This window comes from Theropithecus gelada, chromosome 16 (genome assembly GCF_003255815.1).
Source record: "Theropithecus gelada isolate Dixy chromosome 16, Tgel_1.0, whole genome shotgun sequence".
Classification (NCBI taxonomy): Eukaryota; Metazoa; Chordata; class Mammalia; order Primates; family Cercopithecidae; genus Theropithecus; species Theropithecus gelada.
In genome coordinates, this window is record NC_037684.1 from 38,357,644 (window position 1) to 38,375,615 (window position 17,972).

General features: G+C 42.8%; 1 protein-coding gene and 1 pseudogene across 2 annotated transcripts in view; both read right to left on the reverse strand.

Annotated features, from left to right (window-relative positions):
* The window catches only part of SMURF2 (SMAD specific E3 ubiquitin protein ligase 2), a 122,505-nt gene extending 114,294 nt beyond the window's left edge, over positions 1-8,211 (reverse strand). The window contains exon 1 of the mRNA XM_025363475.1: positions 7,707-8,211. Coding sequence (XP_025219260.1) covers positions 7,707-7,758 — 52 coding nt within the window. The 5' untranslated portion in view covers positions 7,759-8,211. The remainder of the gene's footprint in view (positions 1-7,706) is intronic.
* Positions 8,212-11,300: 3,089 nt separating this feature from the next.
* On the reverse strand, positions 11,301-11,876 carry LOC112610033 (annotated as a pseudogene). The gene has a single exon (XR_003116264.1). The product of XR_003116264.1 is annotated as a mitochondrial import receptor subunit TOM6 homolog pseudogene (transcript).
* Positions 11,877-17,972: the final 6,096 nt, after the last annotated feature.

Consider the following 17,972-nt stretch of genomic DNA (forward strand, 5'->3'; position numbering starts at 1 on the left):
CAGGAGGTGGAGGTTACAGTGAGCCGAGATGGTGCCATTGCACTCCAGCCTAGGCAACAAGAGCAAAACTCAGTATCAAAAAATAATAATAATAAATTAATAAATATAGAGATGAAGTCTCACTATGTTGCCCAGGCTGGTCTCGAACTCCTGGGCTCAAGTGATTCTCCCACCTTGGCCTCCCAAAATGCTGGAATAACAGGCATGAGCCACCACGCCCAGCCATAATTGTTCTAATCAAGCAAAAATACATATAACTGCATTCCTAAATACAAGCAATAACAAGGATTAGAAAACACAATGTAAATCACACAAATATAAATTATCTGAAATTAAATTCAAACACAGGAAGAAAATTATAAAACTATCCTGAGCAATATGGGCCAAAGCTTAAATAAATGTAAAAACATAGCATGCTCCTGGGTGAGAAAACTACACAAACTTAGATATCTCTTTTTCCCAAAGTAAAGCAATTCTAATGATAATCCCCATGAAATGTCTTTTTTTTTGAGACACAGTTTCACTGTCGCCCAGGCTGGAGCGTAGTGGCATGATCTTGCCTGCAACCTCCACCTCCTGGGTTCAAGCGATTCTCATGACTCAGCCCCCCCAGTAGCTGGGATTACAAATATGTGCCACCACGCCCAACTAATTTTTGTATTATTAGTAGAGACAGGGTTTCACCATGTTGGCCAGGCTGGTCTTGAACTCCTGACCTCAGATGATCCACCTTCCTCAGCCTCCCCAAAGTCCAAGGATTACAAGCGTGAGCCACCACGCCTGGCTCCAATGAAATTTCTTATTAAGCTTAACAAGTTTAATATTTATGTGGAAGAAAAAAATAAAAATAGCAAAAAAAAAAAAAAAAAAAAAAAAAAAACTGGGAGGCCAAGGCAGGCAGATCACTTGAGGTCAGGAGTTTGAGACCAATCTGATCAACATTGTGTAAGTCCGTCTCCACCCAAAAAAAAACCCAAAAAAAATTTAGCTGGGAGTGGTGGCATACACCTGTAATCCCAGCTACTAGGGAGGTTGAGGCAAGAGAATCACTTGGACCCAGGGGTCAGAGGCTCCAGTTAGCCAAGATCACACCAGTATGCTCTAGGCTAAGTGACAGAACAAGATTCCATCTCTTAAAAAAACTGGCCTAGTGAGAATATTAAATGAAATTATAAAGCTACAATAATGAAAACAGTATGGCACTGAACAAGAGATATATCTGACAATCATAATTAACATAACTGAAAAGATACTACATCACTGTGGCAAGGAAGAATTGGTTAATAAATAATGACAAGATGGCGAAATAGCAATTGAAGGGGAAATAGTTTATTAAACCATTTTTAAAAAACATTAAATATAAAGTACTTATTTATCAAACTTCTTGAAAAATAAGGCCTTCCAAGTATAGAACAGGAAAAACAAAACAAAAGTTGGACAGATTTTGAATCCTAAGATAACACATTTCTACATATCCAAACAATGACCAAAATTAAAAGACAAATAATTCACCATGGAAATGTTTGCAGCAAATATGACAACAGATTAATATATTTGTAAGTCTCAGGTAGATCAATAAGAAAAGCACTAAGGCTCTAACATAACTAAGACAAGGCCAAACAAGTCAATGAAAATAAATATGATTAGTAAATAGGAAAATATTCTGCTTCATGAATGTTTAAATGGCACATGCCATAAAATTAGCAAAAAATTTAAAACGCAATTAGCTAATGCTTATAACAGAATAGTAAAAAGGGACATCTTTATTTACTGCTGCTCTAAATAGGCCCAACTCTTTTAAGAAGCAGTCTGAAGGAAAAATTAAACACGAAACCTTAAAAATATCCACACACTTGACCTCAGTAATACTATTTTTATGGAAGCATCCTAAAAAAAAAAAAATCCTTTTAAAAAAATCAAAGTTACCTACACCAAGATGTTTACAGTAATTATTTGTAATTAAAAATATGGAAATAAATGTTCAAACAAGAAAAAAATCTGAACGACTGTTGCTGTTGAATCTTCTTAACCAGTTATCCTAAAACCAGTCTTCATGGCTCCCATTCCAGTCCAGCCTCCATACTGCTCCCAGATTGTGTCTAAACAGCATATATATCAAAGCTTAAAATCCTGCAATGGTTCCCACCACCTTAAAAAAAATAAACATCTTGGCAAACTACAATAAGGTCCTAACTAGGTTGGTCCCTGTCTAGAGCCTCACCTCTTGCCACTCGCACCCAATGCATTAGCCATAAAGAACACATGCAGAACTATTCTGAACTCTTTATAAGCTCTCCAGCATTCATTAAATAAAATGCCAAAAAGGTCTTAATCCATGCTCACACAAGGATCCTAACTTCATGGCACTTAAGGCATAGGAACAATAAACGCCCATCAGTGGGTTAGGTCTGATACTAGAAGAAGAGTTTCTTAGAGTCACAGAGGACAGTTCAACTCAGGTAAGGGAAGGTTCTAGGGATAACAGTAATCTTTGAGTTGAGCCTTAAAAGATGGGCAAGTATTGCTAGGGGCAAGGGCGATTCCAAGTGAACAGAATGTGTCAATTTTATTTTTCCACACAAATTCTAATAAACTTGTAATAAGCTTTCTAGACAACTTTGGTTGTGACATGTACTTCTCCAACTTTCAGTTTCTCCTACTACTTAGAGCTACTATGAAAATTAAAAGTGGTAATAGATATGAACTTAACACAGCATCTGGCACTTAAACTTTCAATACATGTCAATCACACAGAAACATGTACAATGCTGATTACAATGGTGTATTTCAAGGGTTCAGCATTCTTAGACAAAGAAAGTATCAGTAAACAAAAGTGAAGACAAAGAGAAAAACTAGTAAGAACAAAGTTAAACAAACGACCTATCACCATTTAGCCAGGGTGAAATACTTCTCTCTACAAGCCCTAATGAGATCCTCACGTTACATATTACAACAAAACAATAATTTATATTCATTTTATATTGAATCATGAATAAAACATTAAGTTCTACTAAGTATGGTCTATTTGAAAAGAGGAGGACATACTACATCTTTAAGACTCTCACCAAAAAAGGCTAAAATAGGCCGGGCGTGGTGGCTCAAGCCTGTAATCCCAGCACTTTGGGAGGCCGAGACGGGCGGATCATGAGGTCAGCAGATCGAGACCATCCTGGCTAACACAGTGAAACCCCGTCTCTACTAAAAAAAAAAATACAAAAAACTAGCCGGGCGAGGGGGCGGGCGCCTGTAGTCCCAGCTACTTGGAAGGCTGAGGCATAAGACTGGCGTAAACCCGGGAGGCGGAGCTTGCAGTGAGCTGAGATCCGGCCACTGCACTCCAGCCTGGGCAACAGAGCGAGACTCCCTCTCAACAACAACAACAAAAAAGGCTTAAAATAGGCCAGGCATGGTGGCTCACACCTGTAATCCCAGCCAGTTGGGAAGCCAACGTGGGAAAATCACCAGAGCTGGGTGGTCAAGGCTGCAGTGAGCCAGGATCGCTCACCACACGCTGTTGCCACTCCACTCCAGCATGGGCAACAGAATGAGACTCTGCCTCAAAAAAAAAAAAAAAGGTGAAAATAAAAATCTTGTATGCCTAAGTATGACCCTTCATTAATCTTTAAAACTAAGTTATGTTAAATGAGATGTTAGTATGTTATGATAGTAATAGCTCAACCAACAAGAAAAAAGTGAAAGTGATGACTAAAATACACAGATTTTATTACGAATACCAAACTACAAAAAGGACCTTAGCATGTTCTACTGCCTGCCTGAAGAGGGTTAGACTAGAAGACAGAATTTAAGAGAAAAGGAAGGAGCTGAACTACATGGGCTCCCTCCTCAGAAACCAAGAAAATAAAATGAATTGGAGACATTCAAATCACTAACACCTGTAGTATATAAAAGTCATCATGGGCCGGGTGCAGTGCCTCACACCTGTAATCCCAGCACTTTGGAAGGCCAAGACAGGTGGATCACCTGAGGTCAGGCATTTGAGACCAGCCTGGCCAACGTCGCAAAACCCCGTCTCTACTAAAACTACAAAAAAAATTAGCCAGGTGCGGTGGTGGGCGCCTGTAATCCCAGCTACTCGGGAGGCTGAGGCAGGATAATCATTTGAACCCAGGAGGTGGAGGTTGCAGTGAGCCGAGATTGAGCCACTGAACTCCAGTCAAGAGTGAAACTCCATCTCAAAAAATATGGTCATGGTGTATAGGCATCATGGTGTACAGGCACACTTAAAAACTTGTGAAACAGAACAAAGCTATAATTTTTAAAGCCTTGAATCGATCAAATATGTAGTGAAACAGGATTAAGATGCTAGCATATCTAAAGGGAAATTTTTAAAGTTAAATTTCCTTACATTATAGACAAGATTAACCTCCTTATTGCCAAGGACTTTGAAATTAATAACATGAGAAGCAGCATACAAAAACATTAAATGCATAAAAAGGTCTGAAATAAATGTTCTGGAGGAGTAATGTTATTCTACTTCTCCATACCCAAGAATTTAAAATACTAGAAATTACACTAAACTGCTTTTTCTAGCCTTTGGTTTTCAGAAACAATAATGGTGTACAAAATTATCCCAAAGTTTTTACTGTAAAGAATATTTTTCTATCCAAACCATTGTAAGAAAAGCCTGTATCAGATAGTCATATAAGTATGATACAGAAATTATACATTTTGTAATAAATTTGTTATAGAAATAGTAGTTGAAGTTGATAGTGTTACCATACAGCCCATTTCAATGATCGTATGTTAATGTGTCATAAAGAACAGAAGTAGCTTGATGGATGAAATCGGATTCTAACCCCCAGTTGCCTGAGGAATCTAAAATTTGGGATCAAATTATTAAATTAGCCCCACCTTCTTAGCATTGACAAATACCAAACAGTTCACTGATTGTGGTTTTAAGAATAATATGTGGAAAGGTCTAATATCAATTGTGGGCAGAGATCTCATGGTTCAAATATTTCCTCTTGTTCAGAAAGAGAGTGTATGAGTGAGTGTGTGAGTGTGTGTATGTGTGAGTGTATGTGAGTGTGTGCGCGCGTCACCATGTAAGAAATGTTTATACCTTTCAGTAAAGGGGCAATTCCACAATAAGGTTATTATCAACTAACTAAAGTTTATACAACATCTTGAAATCAAAGGTACTCTATAAATTTAAAATACTAATATGGTATTAACTCAAAGCAAAGAATAATAATTTTAAAACACCTTATAGCCCAAGGGTATTGTAAACCAAATATAAATTCACTGTGAGATCTGTCTTTTTTTAAGTGATTTTTTTTCCTCTATTAGGGAACCCAGATCTAAATGAACTGTTAAACACTTAGTCTAAAGGTACGCCAAACATTTCTTAAGGTCTTAACAAAGAATCAACTTTTTTTTTAAACAAAATGAGGCCTAGGTTAAATATTTTATTTGGCTTCTCAAGATGGACTGAGAAGTTGGGCACCAGCTCCAGACCAATTCCTGGACGCACATCAAACACAGCCCCGTCATTTATCCAGTCAGTCAAAACAATCTTTTCCATGTAACCCTTTAATGTTTATGTCCTAAAAAGCTGCTAATTGAATCCAGCTCTTGAGATCTATTTGCTAAAATCTATACCATCTAATTTGTAAATGATGAACAAAAATGGAAAAAAAAATGTTAACTTTCCTGGCAAAACAGAAGAGACTCCACTGTAACCAAAGAAGGAAGGACAATGTTTTTAATATTTGTCAAATTTTGAGAGAAAACGATTCAGAGACAAACAGTTGTAAGAAACTCAGAGTACCTCAAACTGTTTTTACTATTAAGAGGACACAGGGTATTTAAAACTCCTCAGAAAAACCTGAAACAAAATCACTATAAATGTAGTTCAATATTCCCTCTTCCCCTAAAATATAAGCATAATCTTTCCTCTTAACAAACTTTAATTATAAATTTTTATAACGTATCATAGGTAGTACGGAAACCACAGATAAACACTTTAAGATCTACTGAGTCATACTAAAAACCTCAACTAATTTTATTTGAAGAAAATCAAAATCCCTATTTTTTCCCTCATCTATATAGCCCAGAGGAAAGTAAATGGAAACAGCCAATTTCTGATGCTTTCTGCACACCTGGGATCACATGTTCTTTCCACGATCACTGACTCCAGATAGCAACAGCAACAGATAAACTCGAAAGCAACAAAGATCCCCTATAAAGGTTTCCATTGTCTCCTCCCAATATAAGGACACTGAATGGGGGGGAGCGGGGGAGAAGGGAGAACACAAGTATCCTGCAATCCAGGTTTTCCATTAAGAACCACTCAGTTAATGATTCCTTGCAATTTTCCCTAGGGAAAGGAAAACTGTCATGAAGGTAATATATTATTTAAATTGCAGCCAACATACATTCAAGCTAAATTCTCAAATACCAAATTCACCGCAAGTTTTCACCCAGCAAGTTCAGCCAGTGGACTGAGATGTGACACACAAGCATTCAACTACAAAATTAGTCCAAATAAATCTCAAAGTCTAGTGTGGGCAAACATAATTACAGTTTATTCGTACACGTGCACGCACACACAAATCCTCTACGGAAAATTATCTTTCTCACCACTCACCCGAATATAAACGTGGACAATTTATCAGGGGTAAATGGTGAAGGTAGAATAACGACGTGATTTCAATTCCTTTTCAAACCAAATACAAGTGCTCCTAAAATGGGGGTGGCATGTCCATGTAAGAATACCAAAAATGGCACTGTAAGTAAAACGTACCTGTAATATTAAAGATTTCATGCACCTGGAATCATAAACACTTTGTAAGTGTAGTCTTCTATCTGACAACCCCTCCGGACATTCTTTTCCATTTAGAAAAAGGAAGGGGGAGGGTGGGGAGAGTAACAGAAAGTTTGCTCTAAAGTTTGTATGAGGACATACTTAGAAATGTACCCCCTCCCTCCCCCCAAAAAAGTGTGTTTTTAAAGCAGGTCGGGAGTTAGAAGTGAGACACGAGTTCTGCGGCCTACAAGGAACAACCCCAAACATGCCACCCTACAATCAGACACTTCCAAACCACAGTGTACAATGAGCCCGAGCCGTCGAATCAGACAGGCACACCGGAAAAGTCAACCTGTCTCCTCTCCTCAGAGAGACGTGAGTTCAAGGTGTGTGGCCCCGGCAGCGGTGGCCGGCGGCGGGGAGTAAAGGTTTTTCATGCGGGCATAAGTGGGTGTGCAAGGTAACAACCCGGGAACACACACGCACACCCTCCCGTTAAGCGCTCCATCTTTAAGGAGTGTTTACTGCGCGCAGCCAGCAACCGGATTCAATAATCCTCGCCACGGGAGCTCTTCATCCCCTTCACGATCCCACCTGGGCGGTAGCCCAGGGGCTGCTCCCCGAGACCCGGGAGGCAGCGTCGGGCTCCTCGACCAAGACTTTCCGACCTGAAATCCGCCTGCGATGCGAACCGGTGTATCCTCCCCTCCACAAAAGACCACCCCCACCCCCCGCCCCGAGTCATCCTCGGCTTTTTAAAGAATGTCCAAGCCGGAGCAAGTGGTTTTCCAATTACTCTCCCTGAACTAGGCCTTCCCACTCCTCCGACCCCCAACTCACCATTGATCGCGACCCTGGCCCTTCCTAAGGCCACAGGCACCCCCCGCCAGCTCGCCCACCCCGCGGCTGCCCAGCCCGGCCCGCCGCCCCTCCTCACCTGTCAGGCGCAGCTTGACGGGCCCGTTCCTCCGGCCTCCGGGGTTAGACATGTCCCCGGCGGCGGGGGCGGCGGGCGGGACGGGGACGGGGGCGACGGCGAGGCGCGGCGGAGTCACCACAGCGGCCGGGGCTGGGGCCCGAGAAGCCGGCGCCGCGGCCGCCACGGCCGGAGGGTCCCGGATGTGCCAAGCGTCGTCGCCATGAGCCGCGGAGGGAGCGGGACGCCGAGCTCCCCCCTCCTCCCACTTCTCCTTCCTCGGCCCGGGCCGCACAACAAAGCGGCAGCCGCGGCCGCCCGCGCCGCCTCCGCCCGCGCCCCCGCCGCCTCCTCGCGGGCGCAGCGGCCTTTCCTTCCTCTCGTCTCGGCGAGGCCCAGTAGCCGACGGGGCTGGTCGGCTGAGGCGGGCGGTGCTCGGCGACGCCGGAGCAGGACTCTGGGCTCGGCCGCTTCCTCCTCCACCCGCCCTCTTGTCTGAGGGACCCGGGACCTCGGGCCGCCGCCGCCACTCGTCTGCTCCGGGGGGCGGGGAGGAGACGGGAGGCGGGGCCGGCAGGCGGGGCGGGGCCAGCGGGGCGGGGCGGGGCCAGGGCGGGGTCGGCGGGCGCGCGCAGGGTGCCCCGGGCGGGCACCGGCTGTCAGAAAGGGTGCGAGTTGCCACGGAGGGTCCCACGAGGAACGCGGGGAGGGAGCAGGCAGGGAGCAAAGTGGCGGCGGGCGCGGCAGCTCTGTGACACCTGGAGGGATTTAGTGTCCGGTCCACTTAAGGGAGAGCTTTTGTCCCAACAGGGCCGACTGCATTTATTAGACGCCCACTGCGTGCAGGGCGCTCCTAGAGACTGGGGCGAGGAAGGTTAGAACCGAGTCCGCTGCCTCCCGGGAACTTAGCGTCTTTCAGACGAGGGAAGAGACCGCATTCCCACGCCGATGGTTTCAGCAAAACCCCAGGAGTGCTCCGCTCCTAGTCTTGTAGTTGACACCTCCATCCGGAACTCACCTGGTGGAGGAGATAGGGTTACCTGCCGACTCCCGCTCTTTTCAGGTGCAGCCAAGGATAGGGAGATGATACGTCTTAAAGGATTAACAAGGTAAACCTTGGAGAGTAATGTGTGAAGAGTTGTTAATACACTACTGTATTTCGTTATCTCAGGAGGAGAAATAAATTTTTTTAAAAAAATGTGTGCCTTATCCTTTGACCTTGTAACTGTACTGCTAGAAATATTTTTTCTTTTTTTGGACAGGGTCTCCCTCTGTCATCCAGGCTGGACTACAGTGGTGCGATCACGGCTCCCCGCAGTCTCAACTTCCCGGGTTCAGGTGATCCTCCCACCTGAGCCTCTGGACTAGCTGGGACCAAAAGTGTGCACCGCTACGCCCCACTAATTTTTGTATTTTTAGTAGAGACATGTTTAGTAGAGACATTTAGGTTTTCCCATGTTGCCCAGGCTGGTCACCAACTCCTGACGTCAAGCGATCCGCCCGCCTCGGCCTCCCAAAGTGCTGGGATTACAGACCTGAGCCACCTCACTGGCCCTATTCTTGACAAATAATCGTACAGAAGATGTTCTTTGTTATATTCCATTAATACCAAAAGGGGAATGAGGGAACAGCATAATGGTCCAGCAACCGCATGGTTTTTTATGCAGCCATATAACTATTTTTATGAAGATCATATACTATGGAAGAATGTATATGTAATGCAAAGTTTAAAAGCAGAATAGAAGTTGTATGCATATACATGTGAAAGTATCTAGCACAATGTAAACTACTGACAACAGCGTGGGGGATTTTTTATGTGATTCCTTAGTTTTGCTTTAGGCTATTATAACATTAATGCAATTTTAAATGTTTTGGATTAATATATTTTAATCCTTATTCCATGCCGGTTATTTCTTTTAATGCATCAGTGAAGTCACTTCTCCAGATAGTTACCTCTAAGAGCATTTCATCAGTTTGGATACAGATATACAATTAAAAGTAATCCAAAAAAGTATATGAAGTTCTAGATATCACACTAAAAATACCACAGATAGACGGGTCACAGTGGCTCATGCCTGTAATTCCAACACTTTGGGAGGCCCAGGAGGGTGGATCATTTGAGGTCAGGAGTTCGAGACCAGCCTGGCCAACATGGTGAAACCCTGTCTGTACTAAAAAATATATATATAAAAAATTAGCCAGGCGTGGTGGTGCATGCCTGTGGTCTCAGCAATTAGGAAGTCTGAGGCACAAGAATCGCTTGAACATGGGAGGTTGCAGTGAGCCGAGATCACACCACTGTACTTCAGCCTGGGTGACAGAGCGAGACTCCATATAAAAAATAAATACATAAATAAATAAAAATAAAAATACCAGAGATAGTGCCAGCAAATCATTCAACAAATATTAAGTGGTCATTTTGTGCAAAGCAATGAACAAGGTCCTTTAGAAATGCTTCCTTGTACTACAAACATATAGAAATCAACGTGAACAATAGCTGCTACCACAATTTAAGAGGCCAGTGACAAAAAACTTAGCAAACTGATGTACACATTCACATTAGCCTTATTTTTATGGCACACGCTTTGTTCCCAACCACCCAACGAACATAATTTGTAGCCTTGTATTAGGTAATAGAAGTTAGGATTTCAGAATGTGATGGGAGACCTGGGGAAGACTGCTTGTTTTGAAGTTGAAAGCAGTACATTCAAATATGTGACAGCATAGAAAAATGTGTATAGGGTTAATGTGCAGAGGTTTGTATTTAAGCTTTCCTGTATGGTTAAATCCTGTTGTTTACAACAAATATTCAGATAAGAATAACACTGTAAAACCATTCAAGGCCTGGGCATGGTGACTCATGCCTGTAATCCTAGCACTTTGGGAGGCCGAGGCAGAGGAATCACTTGAGCCCAGGAGTTTGAAACCTGCCTGGGCAACATGGCAAAACCCCATATCTACAAAAAATTAGCCAGGAGTGGTGGCATGCACCTATAGGCCCAGCTACTCAGAAAGCTGAGATAGGAGGATCACCTGAGCCCACGGAGGTCAAGGTTTCAGTGAGCCGTGATCACGCCACTGCATTCCAATGCCACTGCAGTCCAGGGCAGCAGACTGAGACTGTCTCGAAAACCAAAAAAAAAAAAAAAAAAGAAAGAAGGCCAGGTGCAGTGGCTCACACCTGTAATCCCAGCACTTTATAGTTTTAACTATAATTTTTTGGCAGTTTTTTTTAATCAAATTGAAGAAATTCTCTCCATATGCCTATTTTATCTGAATTTTATTATGAATTGGTGTTGAATTTTGTCAAATGCTGTTTTTCTGCAATTAATTGACATGATTCTTTTTTTTTCTTTTTAGCCTTTTAGTATGGTAGACTACATTGATTAATTTTCAAATATCAATCAGCTATGCATCCTTGGAATAAACCCACTTTGTCATTTGTGTAATTCTTATATATTGATTAATTATATTTGCTAATATTTTGTTAAGGATTTTGCATCTTTATGATGTGTATTGGTTGGCAGTTTTCTTCTGTTTTGTGTGTGTTTTCTTTGGTTTTGGTGTCATAGTAAATACTACTTAAAATAATTGAGCAATGTTCTTTTTTTTTTTTTTTTTTGCCTTTGTGTGCGGTATTTATTTCAAATGTTTGTTAAAACAGCACTGTTATTTCTCAGGACAAGAGCAAAGATCACCCCCATCACCCCCTGCAGAAGTTTGGGAACTATGTACAGAACTTTATAGAACAGAGGCAACACTTTAGCTTAAGCCTGTCTCCTGACCAGAGAATGGAACTCTGCGTGGACTCAAGGACCAAAAGGAAACTAGGCAGGGAGAGGGAAGAAAAGTGCCCATCTGAATCAAACTTCAGCTGCCATCAGGGCACATCTGGTGGTGGTCACAGATTGTAGGCTGTTTTTTGGAAGATTCGGGTTCAGCACTGGATTCCATTTGTCTACTTGGCTACACCCCTGGCTGAGGTGCCATGAGGTCAATGTCACTCAAGTTCCTGGCCAGCCAAACTCCTGCAGCAAAGAGTCCCAAACTTAGTATCAAGTTCCTCCGGAAGTCATTCCTATCAGTGGCAAAGCGGTAGATGCCCCGAAGCCAATCTCCCACGTTGTCCAGTATTTCCAGAGTTTCATTAGCCCAGCCAGCAGCACTCACCGGGACCCCACTGGAAGCCATAGCAGGCAGCTTCGCATGGGCCTGGGTGGAGGAACCCGAGCAATGTTCTCTTCTATTTTCTGAAAGAGTTTAGGTAGAATTGGTGTCAACAATAATAATAATTATTATTTTTTTAGATGGAGTCTCACTCTGTCGCCCAGGCTAGAGTGCAGTGGCATGATCTCAGCTCACTGAAACCTCTGCCTCCCAGGTTCAAGCCATTCTCCTGCCTCAGCCTCCCCTGCCTCAGCCTCCCAAGTAGCTGGGATTATAGGCACGTGCCAGCATGCTCAGCTAATTTTTGTATTTTTAGTAGAGATGGGGTTTAACCATGTTGGCCAGGATGGTCTCGATCTGACCTTGTGATCCGCCCGCCTTTGCCTCCCAAAGTTCTGGAATTACAGGCGTGAGCCACCATGCCCAGCAGTTTTAATTATTTTTATTTATTTATTTATTTTTATTTATTTATTTTTTTTGAGACAGAGTCTTACTCTGTCTCCAGGCTGGAGTACAGTGGCGCGATCTCAGGTCACTGCAACCTCCACCTCCCAGGTTCAAGCGATTCCCCTGCCTCAGCCTACCAAGTAGCTGGGATTACAGGCAAGTGTCACCACGCCCAGCTAATTTTTTGTATTTTAGTAGAGATGGGGTTTCACCATGTTAGCCGAGATAGTCTCGATCCCCTGACCTCATGATCCGCCCGCCTCGGACTCCCAAAGTGCTGGGATTACAGGCATAAGCCACTGTGCTCGGCTGGTGTTAATTATTTTGTAACTGGTAGAATTCTCTAGTGAAATCATCTGGGTCTGGAAACTTCTTGTTTGTGAATTTTTAAGTACAAATTTAATTTTCTGAATAGGCATAGGGCTGTTCTTATTATTCACTATATTTTGGATGAATCATGGTAGGTTATTTTCATTTTTTTGAGGAATTGGTCCATTTCATCTAAGTTGTTGAATTTATGTAGAATTAGTTTTAGTATTTCCTAATTATCTCTTTAATGTCTGTAGAATATATATCTCCCATTTCTTCTTCTTCTTTTTTTTCTTTTGAGACGGTGTCTCACTCTCACCAGGGCTGGAGTATAGTGGCATAATCTCGGCTCACTGCAACCTCCACCTCCCAGGTTCAAGCGATTCTCCTGCCTCGGCCTCCTGAGTAGCTGGGATTACTGGTGCCCGCCACCATGCCCGGCTAATTTTTGTATTTTTAGTAGAGACAGGGTTTCACTCTGTTGACTAGGCTGGTTTCAAACTCCTAACCTCAAGTGATCCGCCCGCCTCACTCTCCCAAAGTTCTGGGATTACAGGCGTGAGCCACCGCACCAGTCCATTTCATTTTATTTTGTAACATTAGTAATTTGTGTCTTTTTTTCTCCCTGTGAGAGGTTTGCCAATTATTTTATCCTTTTAAAAAAATCAAATTTTTGTATTGATTTTATGAATTAGGTTCTATATTCAGTTTATTTGGTATATTCACTTGTCTTTACCATATTCTTTTTTCTTTTCCCCTTGAATTTATTTTTTTCTTCTTTTTCTAGGTTCTCAAGGCAGGAGCTTAGATTATTTATTATTTATTATTAGATTATTTATTTCTAATGTATACCTTAATGGCTATAAATTTCCCTCTCAGCTCCCCTTCAGCCATGTTCCACAAATTCTGTATTTTTGCTCTTCTTTGAAACTTCCTCCTTGACCATTGGATTATTTAGAAGTGTGTTGTTTAATTTCCAAGTGTTTTGATATTTTCCTATCTTTCTGTTACTGATTTCTAGTTTGATTCCATTGTGATCAGACAACACAGTCTGCATGATTTCAAATATTAAGCGGCTATTTTATGCAAAGCAATTAACAAGGTCCCTTAGAAATGCTTCCTTGTACTACAAATATATACGTGAGTGAGGGGTGCAGCCTCGGTTAGAAGCTCCCAGCTTCCTTCTGGGGGCAATAGGACTCACCTCTCTCCTGCCTCCTGGGCACTCACGTGCTCTCTGACTCTTTCTCTCTCTCTGTCTCTTTCTCCCTTTGCCTCCCTTTCTCTCTCTCCCAGACCCATACGATGTGAACAATATCAATATCAATGTACTATATCAATGTGAACAATAGCTGCTACCACAATTTAAGAGGCCAGACAGTGGCACAAAACTTAGCAAACGTACACATTCACATTTGCCTTATTTTTATGGCACACGCTTTGTTCCCAACCACCCAACGAACATAATTTGTAGCCTTGTATTAGGTAATAGAAGTTAGGATTTCAGAACGTGATGGGAGACCTGGGGGAGACTGCTTGTTTTGAAGTTGAAAGCAGTACATTCAAATATGTAAGTGACAGCATTGAAAAATGTATATAGGGTTAACGTGCAGAGGTTTATATTTAGGCTTTCCTGTAAGTTTAAATCCTGTTGTTTACAACAAATATTCAGATAAGAATAACACTTTAAAACCATTCAAGGGCCGGGCATGGTGACTCATGCCTGTAATCCTAGCAATTTGGGAGGCTGAGGCAGAGGAGTCACTTGAGCCCAGGAGTTTGAAACCAGCCTGGGCAACATGGCAAAACCCCATATCTACAAAAAATTAGCCAGGAGTGGTGGCATGCACCTATAGGCCCAGCTACTTGGAAAGCTGAGATAGGAGGATCACCTGAGTCCATGGAGGTCAAGGTTGCAGTGAGCCGTGATCATGCCACTGCATTCCATCCTAGGCAGCAGACTGAGACTTTGTCTCAAAACCAGAAAAAAAGAAAGAAGTCCGGGTGTAGTGGCTCACACCTGGAATCCCAGCACTTTGGAAAGCCGAGGCGGGCAGATCACTTGAGGTCAGGAGTTCAAGACCAGCCTGGCCAACATGGTGAAACCCTGTCTCTATTTTAAAAAATACAAAAATTAGCCAGGCATGGTGGCGTGCGCCTATAATCCCAGTTACTCCAGAGGCTGAGGCAGGAGAATTGCTTGAACCTGGGAGTCAGAGGTTGCAGTGAGCCGAGATCACACCAGTGCACCTCCAGCCTGGGCAACAGAGCAAGACTCCGTCTCAAAAAAAAAAAAAAAAAAGTAAGTTACTAAGATGCTACGCTGCTGACTTTGAAGGTGAAATAAGGGGCCATGAGTCAAGGAATGTAGGTGGCCTCTACACACTGGAAAAGGCAGAAAACAGATTGTACCCTAGAACCTCCAGAAGGAAGGCAGCCCTGCTGACACCTTGATGTTAGCCCATTGAAGCCCATTTTCAAACTTCTGACCTCCAGAACTGCAAAGGGAATAAAAGTGTGTTGTTCTAAGCCAACAACAACAACAACAAAATGAACTACACTCTTCTAAATTACAGTATTAAGGAAAGCTAAACTTTCAGCATTAAATGCACCCAATTGCTTTATCACAGCAACACTTGCAGATATATTTTTGAGAAAAAAAAAATGGGAGAGACACAATTCTTAGGGAATTCACCCTCTACTCTCTTCCTAAAATGGAAATCTACTTCGAAAGTAAATTGTGCATGCGCATGCCTTTGATGGGTATAAAAATTGCAGAAAATCTTTTCAAATCCTTTTTATTCCCTTATGACTTCTAATTTGTTTTCAGGAGACTTGTTCATGTTTTATCAAATCATTGTTTTAGGTATCTGTCTCAAATATGACACCACCTATTTTATATCAATACAATTAATCCTTTGCCATAAATGAAATGTAATAGAACTGTCCATTGAAATGCTATAACAGCAACTCATTCAATAGCATTTTCTAAGAAAATAGTTTTTGTTTGGTTTTTGTTTTGTTTGTTGCCCAGGCTGGAGTGCAGTGGCGTGCTCATGGGTCACTGCAGCCTCAACCTCCCAGGCTCAAGCAATCCTACCTCCTCAGTTTCCTGAGTAGCTGACACTACAGGCATATGGCAACATACTCTGTTGATTTTTTTTTTTTTTTTTTTTTAGAGACAGAGCCTCACTATGTTGCCCAGGCTGGTCTCAAACTCCTGGGCTGAAGCAATCCTCCCGCCTTGGCCTCCCACAGTGCTGGGATTATAGGCATGAGCTACTGCACCCAGCCTACCAAAAAAACTTTTTCATTAATATATTTTACTAATCACTTATAGTTGTATTCTTTATGACAGTGTCAGAGACCATAAGTGAAAATCTACACATGGTTATCAGAATATGTCAAAGCTTTTGTTTAAAACATTTTTCTGTTTTCCAGGGCTAATGTCAAAATGTGATGTGACTCTGCAAGAAAATGCTTACCATCTGTGGTTGGTATTTTTTCTTCTGCTCCAGCCATTAATATATATTTTTACATACAAGAGTTGTCTCCAGTAATAATAAATCTATCTGAGGTAAGGTTATGTTAATAATTGTACTCCTGCAAAGCTATTTTTGTAGTGTAAATTTCAAATTTAATACAGCTTATCCACCATGGAAGAGGCTAACATCAAGTGCTCAGCAATTTATACCACTGCTTAAAAGTTAACTTTCTTTCATTTTGAAAATATCACTAATTTGGCCAGGCATGGTGGTGTGCGCCTGTAATCCCAGCATTTTGGGAGGCCGAGGTGGGTAGATTGCTTGAGGCCAGGAGTTCGAGACCAGCCTGGCCAACATGGTGAAATCCCATCTCTACTAAAAATACAAAAATTAGCCAGGTGTGGTGGCAGACACCTGTAATCCCAGCTACTCTGGAAACTGAGGCAGGAGAATCGCTTGAACCTGGGAGGCAGAAGTTGCAGTGAGCCAAGACTGTACCACTGCACTCCAGCCTGGGTGACAGATTGAGACTCCCAAAAAAAAAAAAAAGAAAGAAATGAAAAGACCTTATTGTAGTCTTTTTGTTTTTTTGTTTGTTTGTTTGTTTTGTTTTGTTTGAGACAGTCTCGGTGTGTCGCCCAGGCTGGAGTGCAGGGGCGAGATCTCAGCTCCCTGCAACTTCTGACTCCCAGGTTCAAGCGATTCTCCTGCCTCAGCCTCCCAAGTAGCTGGGACTACAGGTGCCCGCCACCACACCGGCTAATTTTTTGTGTTTTTAGTAGAGATGGGGTTTCACTATGTTGGCCAGGCTGGTCTTGAATTCCTGGCCTCATGATCTGCCCACCTCAGCCTCCCAAAGTGCTGGGATTACAGGCGTGAGCCACCACACCTGGCCTGTAGTCTTAAAGTGGCTTTCTCAGCTGCCAACTCTAGGACCTCTCAACTCAGCTCCTCGTGTCTAGTTCAGTCTCCCAGTGTCCCCATCTCATGTTTCAAGGAGAGAAAATTTCACTGGCTTCTTGGTCAGCCACACACCTTTGGCTCAGTCAGCGGAGGCCAAGCTCCCTTAGTACAAACACAGCTACCTGGGCTTATCCCTGCTGTAAGGCAGCGGTTCTCAAAGTGGGTTCTCTGCACCAGTGGCATTAGAAATGCACATTCATGGGCCCCACCCCAACCTATGGAATCAGCATCTCTAGGGATGGAGCCCGGGACACCGTATTAGAGCTATAAGCAAGGGCAGATTTCCTCAGGAAGGGATGTGTGTAGGGACTACCTGCTTTTTTTTTTGAGACTCTGTCTAAAAAAAAAAACAACAAACAACAACAACAAAAAAAAACAAAAAACAAAAAACAGCACCCTGAGAAGGCTGAAGGCAACTGGCAACTGGCACGGGGGAGCCCAGATCTGCAGAGACACAGGTAGTAAATGTGACCCTAGCTTCTGTGATTGGGTGATTGGATGATTTCATCATCTTGATTTTGGACTTCAACCCTTCACCGCACCTGGCCCAGGTCTTTCCAAGTAGATAAATAAATGATGAACTGAAGGCCAGGCATGGTGACTCACGCCTGTAATCCCAGCACTTTGGCAGGCCGAGGTGGGAAGATCACTTGACACCAGGAGTTCGAGACCAGTCAGGGCAACATCACAGGAGCCTGTCTCCAAAAAAAAAAAAAAAAAAGGAAATGAGTTCGTAGAAGGAGACTGACAAAGCAGATAAACAGAGAGAAGCTAAGAGACTTCTCAAGAGGGGGACAAAGAGAGTGACTAACAGATTCCCTGCCAGTTCTCCTGGCTCAGGCATACTTCTCACACTCCATTTCCGAGAGGGCCCCCAGTGAATAACCATTCTGTCCCTTACTTAAGCAAGTTTAAG